The sequence below is a fragment of the Carica papaya genome, chromosome 5 (assembly GCF_054855325.1).
Source record: "Carica papaya isolate Zhongbai chromosome 5, ASM5485532v1, whole genome shotgun sequence".
Taxonomy (NCBI): domain Eukaryota; kingdom Viridiplantae; phylum Streptophyta; class Magnoliopsida; order Brassicales; family Caricaceae; genus Carica; species Carica papaya.
This window is the reverse complement of record NC_142313.1, coordinates 3,689,655-3,699,035: the sequence shown is the minus strand read 5'-3', so window position 1 is coordinate 3,699,035 and position 9,381 is coordinate 3,689,655. Positions and strand designations below refer to the sequence as shown.

General features: G+C 34.5%; 4 protein-coding genes across 4 annotated transcripts; 3 read left to right on the top strand and 1 right to left on the bottom strand.

Moving 5' to 3' along the window:
• The first annotated feature begins 259 nt into the window (after positions 1-259).
• LOC110808120 (uncharacterized) lies at positions 260-1,594 on the top strand. The gene is made up of 2 exons (XM_022033490.2): positions 260-935; positions 1,049-1,594. The coding sequence occupies exons 1-2, from the start codon at positions 425-427 to the stop codon at positions 1,384-1,386; spliced, it is 849 nt and encodes a 282-aa protein (XP_021889182.2). The 5' UTR covers positions 260-424; the 3' UTR covers positions 1,387-1,594.
• A 1,118-nt stretch (positions 1,595-2,712) lies between these two features.
• On the bottom strand, positions 2,713-3,937 carry LOC110808135 (ethylene-responsive transcription factor RAP2-2-like). Its single transcript, XM_022033514.2, has 2 exons — positions 3,657-3,937; positions 2,713-3,588 (listed from the first exon to the last, which is right to left on the bottom strand). The coding sequence occupies exons 1-2, from the start codon at positions 3,841-3,843 to the stop codon at positions 2,927-2,929; spliced, it is 849 nt and encodes a 282-aa protein (XP_021889206.2). The 5' UTR covers positions 3,844-3,937; the 3' UTR covers positions 2,713-2,926.
• Positions 3,938-4,730: 793 nt separating this feature from the next.
• On the top strand, positions 4,731-6,009 carry LOC110808119 (uncharacterized). The gene is made up of 3 exons (XM_022033489.2): positions 4,731-5,050; positions 5,141-5,222; positions 5,296-6,009. Exons 1-3 carry the CDS (start codon positions 4,818-4,820, stop codon positions 5,893-5,895), a joined length of 915 nt encoding a protein of 304 aa, XP_021889181.2. The 5' UTR covers positions 4,731-4,817; the 3' UTR covers positions 5,896-6,009.
• Positions 6,010-6,609: 600 nt separating this feature from the next.
• On the top strand, positions 6,610-8,162 carry LOC110808143 (uncharacterized). The gene is made up of 3 exons (XM_022033529.2): positions 6,610-7,079; positions 7,171-7,252; positions 7,331-8,162. Exons 1-3 carry the CDS (start codon positions 6,847-6,849, stop codon positions 8,009-8,011), a joined length of 996 nt encoding a protein of 331 aa, XP_021889221.2. The 5' UTR covers positions 6,610-6,846; the 3' UTR covers positions 8,012-8,162.
• Positions 8,163-9,381: the final 1,219 nt, after the last annotated feature.

Genomic DNA, 9,381 nt, shown 5'->3' with positions numbered 1-9,381 from the left:
GCATATTACATAGATATCAATTATAGTACAAAAATAACTTACAAGTGAAAATATATAGATGCATGCAAGTGAAATATATATGAGATGATATGAAAGACAATTGTGTTGGTATTTAAGAAAATGACCTAAAAGACAATTAATATATATGTAGTGTGTGTATATATTTATATACTGCAAAATCCCATCAAAGCGGCTGACAACAAATTATGCTAAAATGAGACAGAGAGTGAAAGACTGATGTTGGTTCATGCACAAACGTCTGCAATTTCTGGCTATCGTGCAAGCAAGTTACTCAAACATTTTAATATTAAAATACTCAACTAACTGCTCTCTCCTCCCTATAAAACGACATAATTTTCGCACTCCATACACTCATCCAAAACACTTTGAGCTTTTCAATCTCAAACCCCAACAATAGTACTGAATGGCTCTCACCCGTTTCTTCTTCCTAACCTCTTTGGTGCTCTTTCCGCTGTTGCTAGTCATTGCCTCTGCCAATGACTATGGCTACAGTACCCCAAACCCTAAAAACCAAGACCCAGAAAAGTATGACTTGAAGCCAAAACCAGATCACGTTGCACAAAACGATGGCGCCTATGAACCCAAGTCCAAGCCTGTAGAAGAAGAAGAAGTGAAGAAATATGGTTATAGCCTAAAGCCGAAGCTAGAAGAGACAAAGAAGAGCATTGAGTATGAATGGAAGCAGAAAGAAAACCATGATGATGAAGACGAGAAAGAAAAAGAAAAGAAAGGTTATGCAGGTAATTATGGTGCAGAGGAAGAAAAGAAGAATAGTCATGGTTATGAGGAAGGAGTAGAAGTCAGTTATGGATTTTCAAAGAAGCCAAAGTACCAAGAAGAAGAAAAGGAAGTCAGTATTGGTTTTGAAGGTTTTGTTCTGTGTAAATCAGGCCTCAAGTACTACCCAATTCAAGGTACATATACTTGTACACGCACATATACATAACTGTGTTGTTTCTTAATTATATATATACAGTTATCTTTACTTTCTTTGTTTTAAAATATATGATTTAATGTGAAAAAACAGGAGCTGTTGCAAAGATAAAATGTCTGGTAGAGGATGAAAATGGGTATGAGAGAGCTCCAGTTACAGTATCCAGTTGTCCAGCGGATGAAAAGGGTTATTTCTTGGGGAAAGTGTCTGAATCAGATATGGGAGAAAAGTTGAAGATCAAAGAGTGCAAGGCATTTATTGAAAGGTCGCCACTGGAGACCTGTAATGTTCCATGTGATGTCAACAAAGGGATTACTGGTGCTTTACTTTCTGCTTATCGCGTTCTTAACGAGAAATACATGAAGCTCTACTCAGTAGGACCTTTCTTCTTCACCCCGAAAACTGAACCGGCTCCCGGACATGGTTATTAATGGCGGTTTCTGTTTCTTTATAATGATTAAGAACAGTTCGTTTGAAGAGATTTGGTTGGATATTCTATTCGTTGATTTCATTAGTGTTTTTTGTTCTTGGGGATGTAAGTCTAATAAGTTTTGTAAGTCATTGGCATGTTAAGATTTGAGTCTATGCTTTAAAGCATGTTATCATTAATGGGTTTGATGAATTCTTTTTCAAATGTTATTTTTCTTTTTTTTATTAAATTTATTTATGTTATTATACATATACTAATTATAACATATGAAAGTATTTTTAAATAGAAATAATATTAAAAAATACAGTTTGACTTAAATATATAATATCATAAATTATAATATAATAAAAATATTTTCAAAATATGATAAATATAAAAGTAGTAGAGTATATAATTTTCTATAAAAAATAAATGTACTAATAACATAATTAATTAGTTGTTGTTACATTAATTTTATTTTTTTGATGGAAGACTTATTTTACATTAACCGTTAAATTAAATTTAACATTATAATATACTCATAATAATCTCATTCGATTATATGATCTCACCGATTATAATATAATAAAAATATTTTAAAATAATTATAAAAATAAAAGTACACCCCCACTTAATATATATGTAGGAGAGGTTTGTTTCACATACAACATTAAGTTAGATTAACTATATAATATGGTCTTATAATTGTAATTAATGTGAGCAAAAATTTTGAGAGGATGATGACTGTTTGTTATTGGGTGGCTGCCGCCCAAAATTTAAAGATTCCTCATCTACTATATATCTCCATCGTGCAACCAATTAAATCACTTCCTAATCTCAATTAATAATTGATTAAATATTATACTCTAAACAAAAATTTAAATAATATTACATATGATTATATATATTTTTTAAGTTAATAAGAAATTTAATTGTTGATTATTTTAATAATATTTTATTAAAATGTGAATTTACTTATAATTTCTCTCAACTAAAATCCAAATATGATTTAAAAAAATAAAAAAAAAAAGAAAAAACACAAAATAAATAAATTTATGTGGCAGATTATATAAGTGAATAAGAGTTTGACATTTGACTAAATCTTAATTATATAAAATAATGAATATTTTGTTAATTTTATTGGAATTTAAAACACATACTATTACAACATGCTGGCATCACGCTGCCGAGAGAGACAAAGTATACCAGAAAGTCAAGCCGTCAGCACCGCAGTTGGTATTTCGTCTCCTTCTTTTCGCGTCAACCTAAATCCCTCCAACATCCAAATGACTTTCTTTCAGAGATTCATTTACTTTTTTTTATCTAATTGCTTTTTTCTATAAACACATAACACATAATTCATTTTTCTTTTCAAAAAAATCTAAAGTACAAATGTATGTATACACATACACTACGCATTAAATTTACAGTCACAACATCCGACAACACAGTCCACAATTTCAGAATTGAAGAAACGGAAAGGAAGAACTGAAAGCAGACGGAAAACGACGCCCTTGCACGGCACTTGAAGCTGCAGGGGCGTCGTCGAAGGATACGGAATTTCATCTAGTTCTCGTAGCCATTAGCTCCTCTGACAATTTCTGCACCTCGTTTTCTTCCTCCTCTGCTTCCGCCTTCTGCTCTTCTTCCTTCACCCTCACTCCGCAATTGTTGTTGCAGTTCTGGTTGCGGCCGGTGAATTCCGGTGAAGAAGAGTAACCACAATCCGATCTGGACCCGGAACCGGACCCAATACCCGAGTTTTGCTCGCAACAAGAAATGACCGCTTCATGGGTCGTCGCATTAGCTGCGTGATTCTCACTGAATCCGGTTGAATTACAAGCGACCTGGTTCCGGTCGTACCCGAACCCAAAACCAACGCTGTTAAAATTAGCTCTTCGGTTTTGAGTCTGATACAGAGGAGGAGCAGGAGTCGAGATAGCGAGTGGGTTGTGGTTGTAGTGTTTTGTTTGGGTTGGTACGATGAACTCATCGTCTTCACTGGGGAAATTGACTTTCGACTTCTTGCCGCGGCTCTTGCGGGCCTCTCTGTCGTAGGCTCGGGCTGCTTCCTCGGCTGTGTTGAAGGTACCCAGCCAAACACGGACTCCTTTCGTCGGGTCACGAATTTCCGCAGCCCATTTTCCCCACGGTCGTTGCCTGATCCCTCTGTAAAGATTCTTCTTCTGCCTCTTCGCCGTCCTCTCCATCTGCTTCTCATCATCTGTTTGAAAAAATTCCAGAGTCAGGACCCATAACCAAAAAAAAAAAAGCAGGAAGAAATACGGGCACCTGATGTCGGCAGAGTCCTCTTGAGGGAGACGGGTTCGTGGCGAGTTGGTTCCGGTCGATTCAGTTTCTTATCCGAGTCATTACAGTCGGAATTGGCAGAAGTGGAATCGGGCCAGTGCTCAACGGCGGTGCTTCTCCGGCTACGAATACGACGAATAAAATCGGCGACAATAGCACCGCCACACATGTTCGGATGGAACTTGAATCGAAACAAATAATAATATTAATGAAGAAGACTGTAAAGGATCTATGAAGAAGAAGTGAAGTAATGAAGAGGGGAGAGCAGGTGGCGCGGGGTTTTGTTGTGGCGGGGGGAGGAAAATGAGAAGGGTTAAAACGGTAATTCACGTCGGGCAAGTTGACTTGGAACTTTCAGCAAAATTTCCATTTTTGTCTTATTTTTATTAAAAAAAGAGGTTTCTACCACGTGTATGTCTTACGTGGCATGTTATTTCCGACGTGGAAATTAAGTCAAGATTAATAAGATTTTCTTCCAGATTAATTAATAGATCTTCCTCGGATCTCACTTATTTAAAAATATAATTGTAACAAAAAATAGAAAAATAATATTTTTTATTTCAGAAATTTATTAAATTATATAGAAACCTCTTTACTTCAATTATTAAATTAAATAAACTTTTATTGACAATTTCTGAATTTTTTTTTTCTTTCCAATTTACTTAAAAAGTATTTTATAATTACCTTCTTTTTTTATGGGTCTTTAACCACTTGATTCTCATATGTTTCAGTAAGAGATTTTTACTCAAATATTAATTAATTAAAACACGTGTGCTAATTACTGTTTTAGAACTAGAACACGTTTTACTGGGTTGAATTGAATGACGTCATTGAGGCAGGCACACATATTTTACAATTTACTCACATGAATTAACTGAAAAAATCATTTATATCAAGGAAGGAAACTTATGAAAATAAATTAGATAATTAGTAGATTCTCATTAACATAAAATTTAAATTTATTTAATTAATCATTAGATAATGGAACTTAACTCATGCAACCTCCTAATACACTAACGAGTTAAATGTGTTTGGTAAATAAGAATCATCAAAATCACAAGCTTTGATCTTCTTCTTCCTCTTCGCATATTATTAAATTCAAACCTACCATTACAAAACCCAGAGCCCATACAATATTTTAACATGGCGAAGCGCAGGACCTCACACAAAAAACGCAACAATGAAGCACGACAATCGTTGGTCGGTGTAGAAGCTGCAGTCGTCTGGGCCGGAGCTCTGGCCGTCGCCGGTTTGATGACTGCTTTTTCCTTGAACAAAAGAAGACGAAGAAGAGATCGGAATAAAGGAAGCGGAAGTAACAGCCAAGTTCAAGGGCTGCCATTAATTCTCCAGAGTAATCCAACTGAGAATCACAGGTAACATGAGATTCGTTTGGAGAAATTGATTTCTTGTACTTGATTCTGGAACTAATCTGGAGTTCACCTGTCTGTGGTGATGGACTTTAGTTTCGCAGGCCATCGAATAGCAAAGACGGAAATAATCCAGACAGAATCCTGTGAATCTGTCTCTACTCAGAGTTTGATCTTGGTAAATTTCACGTCTGTTATTGTGTTGCATTCTACTCGCTGATTACTGATAGTTGAGTAATAAATTGGTTCAGGAAGAGAAAGCAGAGCTGTGGATCGTTAACGGCGAAGACGAGAATAATCCAGAGGTCATGCTCTATAACGATCGGAATGAAGAAATCGCGGAGTCCTGTCATCAACAAATCCTTCTTTCCGATGATTCGGCAGAACAAAGCGTCACATCTCCCGACGATTGCAGCAACCTTGAAGAACTGAAATTGATTATGAATGACTCTGGAGAGGTTTTACAGTTACTGAAAACCATTGGAGCGAAGAACGATGAAGAAGAAGATGATGATGATATTGATAATGACGAAAATATAAAAGAGAGAGAGCAGGAGAGGTGTGAAGTGAGTGGGAGTGGGAGTTCGAGTTCTTCCATGCAATGTAACGACGAAGCGGTTTGGGCAGATGAGACAACTGAAATCTCATCCCCTGGATACAAATATGAATCGACCATTAGAGACCATGTGGTGGAAGAGACTGATGAAGAAACAAGAGTAAATGAAACCAGAGTAGAAAATTCAGTGGTGATTTTGAATGAGATAGAAATAAATGGGGAGATTGTGAAGGTGATGATGAATGATGAGATGAATGGTTTCAGTCAATCATGCCATTTCTGCTGCTACTGTTAGTATTTAGCATTGCTATATTTGCTTGGTTAACTCTTTAATGGTGATTCTCTTAGTGGGTTCAAATGAAAGTCAACGGTAATCAATAAAATAATTAAAATTACTGAGACTTGGTAACTTATTTTTCATTTCATTTTGTTTTAGTTTTTAATGGTCCGAAATAAATAAAATATTTATTATAAGAAGTATTGAGTACCATATTTTTATAAATAATTGAAATAGAATAATGAAGCATTTCTCATATAAAATTTTGTATAAATTCAAATTTTAATATTTTATGTATAATTTTTTTAAAATTATTTTATAGTTATATTTTTCATTAGTCTTTTAGCCAGTCTCATATTTTGAATAACATAGTAATTGTAGAACACAATATTATTGTCTTCAGTTTTTTGAAGAAAAACAAAAAAGAATAACCCAACTTTAAGATATAATAATAATAATAAAAATAAAAAGAGAAAAAAATTTATTAATTTGTTACTAATAAATATTCATTAATTAAAATAAACGAATAAGAGTAGAACACGTGTTACCGGTTTGAATGGAATGAAATTGAAATTAAAAAAATAAATGAAGGGAACTTACAGAAATATAAACATAATAATTTATTTTGATGAAGTTAAATTCAATTAGTACAGTTCTCATCAATAAATTAATAAAAAAGTATATTTAAAGTTCCAACTTTTATGATTCTATTAATTATAACATTTCAAGTTCTAAGATTTAAACTTGGTAAATTTCAAATGAAATACAAAGTCTTACGGATTGCTTGAACAGGTTCAGGTTAGTCCGGTGTCATCAAGCTCCAGTTTTTTTTTTTTTTTTTGATACTTCAATCCTCTCCTCCAAAAAAACTCAACCCCTACAAGAGTCGGTAAATCACATGCTTTAATCATCTTCCTTTTCACATTTTATTACATTCGAACCTACCATTACAAATCAGAGTATTTCAACATGGAGAAGCGCAGGACCTCACACAACAAACGCAACAACCAAGCACGACAACCCCGAGTCGGTGTGGAGGCTGCGGTCGTCTGGGGCGGAGCTTTGGCTATCGCCGGTTTGATAACTGCTTTCGCGTTGAAAAAAAGAAGACCAAGAAGAGATCGGGATAAAGGAAGCGGAACTGGCAGCCAAGTTCAAGGGCTGCCTTTAATTCTTCAGAGTAATCCAACCGAGAATCACAGGTAACATGAGATTTTCGGAGAGAAATTGATTTCTTGTATTTGATTCTGGAGTTAAATCTGGATTTTACCTGTCTGTGGTGATGGATTTTAGTTTCACCTTCCATCAAATAGCAAAGACGGAAGTAATACAGACCAAATCCTGTGAATCTGTTTCTATCCGGAGTTTGAACTCGGTAAATTTCATCCCTGTTATTGTGTTGCATTCTACTTGTTGATTACTGATAGCACCATTGAGGGATTAATTGGTTCAGGAAGAGAAAGCAGAGCTGTGTATCAGCAATGGCGAAGACGAGAATAATCCGAAGATCACGCTCTATAACAATCGGAATGAAGATTCCGAAGAAATCACGGAGTCCTGTCATCAAGAAATTCTTCTTTCCGATGATTCGGCAGAACAAAGCGTCACGTCTTCCGACGATTGCAGCAACCTTGAAGAACTGAAATTGATTATGAATGACTCTGGAGAGGTTTTACAGTTGCTGAAAACCAATGGAGTGAAGAACGATGAAGAAGAAGAAGATGATGTTGATAATGAAGAAAATATAAAGGAGAAAGAGCAGGAGAGTTGTGAAGTGAGTGGGAGTTCTTCCATGGAATGTAACGACGAAGCAGTTTGGGCAGAAGAGACCACAGAAATCTCATCCCCTGAATCCAAATCTGAATCGACCATTGCAGACCATCTAGTGGAAGAGACCGATGAAGAAACGAGAATAAATGAAAACAGAGCAACAAGGGTGGAAAATTCAATGGTGATTTTGAATGAGGGAGAAACACATGGGGAAGTTGTGAACGTGATGAAGGATGAAGATGAATGGTGGAGGAAGGGGCGAGCTCGGGTTCAATCAGTCATGGCGTTTCTGCTGCTACTGTTAGTATTCCTTTATTTGCTTGGTTACCTCTTTAATGTTGAGACTCTTAGTGGGTTCAAATGAAAGTCAACGGACACGATCTTATGCTCTGCTCTGAACATGTAAATTGGGTATACAGATGAAGATGATTTATTTGTACACCGAATATAGTAATTATGAATAATTCTTACTTTTCATGTAAGAAATGGGAAAGAATATAATATGTTTAGGAACATATACAAATTCTAAATTTTTCCCCAACAATTTAGAAACATATTTTCATTCCTCAAATCTGATTAATACATGTTTGAAAATTTATGGTCTGTATTTCAATTACGCATTGCGTTTATGATTTAATTTTTCGTTCCGATAAAATAATCAAGATTTGTAACTTATATTTTATTTTATTTTATTTTTTGATGGATCAAAATAAAATAAAATATTTTTGAATATATATATATATATATAAATAAACTGCAGTCTGATGTTTAAATAGAAATTTGGTATACTTTAGTTTTTATTTTGAAAGAAGAGTTTAAATGTGTAAGATTATGAATCCCAGTTTGCTATGTCACAATGGATTGAAAGAAGAGTTTAAATGTGTAAGATTATGAATCACAGTTTGCTATGTCACAATGGATTCAAGAATTTTCTCGGATTTTTTGGTATAACATAATATTTTTTATTACATCATTTATCAACTAAAATTTTCTCACAACACGTTGAGAAGTTTTTTTTTGTGGTTAAAAGTAGCTGCTGGTGACTGACATATATGCCTTGGCAAGTTTACTAATACCGTGGATAACTACTAAGAGGAGAGTAGATTAGGGAAGATGCGTGCAATCTTGAGGGAGGAGCAGAATCCAGAATCCATTAACAAAAGGGGAAAAAGGAAACATCCACATGATGGAAGATTAAAGACCAAACGAAACCATAAAACAAAAGTAAACCACCCCAGCACTCTTTAACTCTATTCAACAAAGAAACGACAACTATTTTCCTTTTTTCCACTACACTTCTTTTTTTTAAAAAAAAAATAATAATAATAATTTAACCAGAAACTCTTTGAAGAAATTTCTTCTTTCACTTGGTGATAGTAATCAACAAGAATCCATTGTAATAGAAATGATATTATTCTGAAGACTCATCAGCAGCTCTTGACAGTTTGCTGTTCAAAACTCAGGTATTTTTATTCATATCTAAATTTCTAAAGTCCAACACTCAAACAAATTGAATTATAAGGTAATAATCTAAAAAGCTGATAGTTTTATACAACAAACAAAAAGCTAAAAGTAGTTCAAATTGTAATAACTTCAAAAATGGAACTATATATCATGACAATCAAAACTTTTGGTTACGATTAGTCAGTCATTTCCAGACATGGAAATGGCGAGACAACAAAGTGGGGAAATAAGTTAGGTCGTATGCCAAAGTTCACCTAGCTACCTTTATTC

What these genes read in the sequence shown, in the direction of transcription:
- LOC110808143 (XM_022033529.2), top strand. Translation starts at nt 6,847, where the DNA reads ATGGAGAAGCGCAGGACCTCACACAACAAACGCAACAACCAAGCACGA. An exon ending in AATCCAACCGAGAATCACAG is followed by an intron (nt 7,080 to 7,170) that starts GTAACATGAGAT and finishes GATGGATTTTAG; the next exon opens with TTTCACCTTCCATCAAATAG. An exon ending in CTATCCGGAGTTTGAACTCG is followed by an intron (nt 7,253 to 7,330) that starts GTAAATTTCATC and finishes TAATTGGTTCAG; the next exon opens with GAAGAGAAAGCAGAGCTGTG.
- LOC110808135 (XM_022033514.2), bottom strand. Translation starts at nt 3,843, where the DNA reads ATGTGTGGCGGTGCTATTGTCGCCGATTTTATTCGTCGTATTCGTAGC. An exon ending in GAGGACTCTGCCGACATCAG is followed by an intron (nt 3,589 to 3,656) that starts GTGCCCGTATTT and finishes TTTTTCAAACAG; the next exon opens with ATGATGAGAAGCAGATGGAG.
- LOC110808119 (XM_022033489.2), top strand. Translation starts at nt 4,818, where the DNA reads ATGGCGAAGCGCAGGACCTCACACAAAAAACGCAACAATGAAGCACGA. An exon ending in AATCCAACTGAGAATCACAG is followed by an intron (nt 5,051 to 5,140) that starts GTAACATGAGAT and finishes GATGGACTTTAG; the next exon opens with TTTCGCAGGCCATCGAATAG. An exon ending in CTACTCAGAGTTTGATCTTG is followed by an intron (nt 5,223 to 5,295) that starts GTAAATTTCACG and finishes AAATTGGTTCAG; the next exon opens with GAAGAGAAAGCAGAGCTGTG.
- LOC110808120 (XM_022033490.2), top strand. Translation starts at nt 425, where the DNA reads ATGGCTCTCACCCGTTTCTTCTTCCTAACCTCTTTGGTGCTCTTTCCG. An exon ending in CAAGTACTACCCAATTCAAG is followed by an intron (nt 936 to 1,048) that starts GTACATATACTT and finishes GTGAAAAAACAG; the next exon opens with GAGCTGTTGCAAAGATAAAA.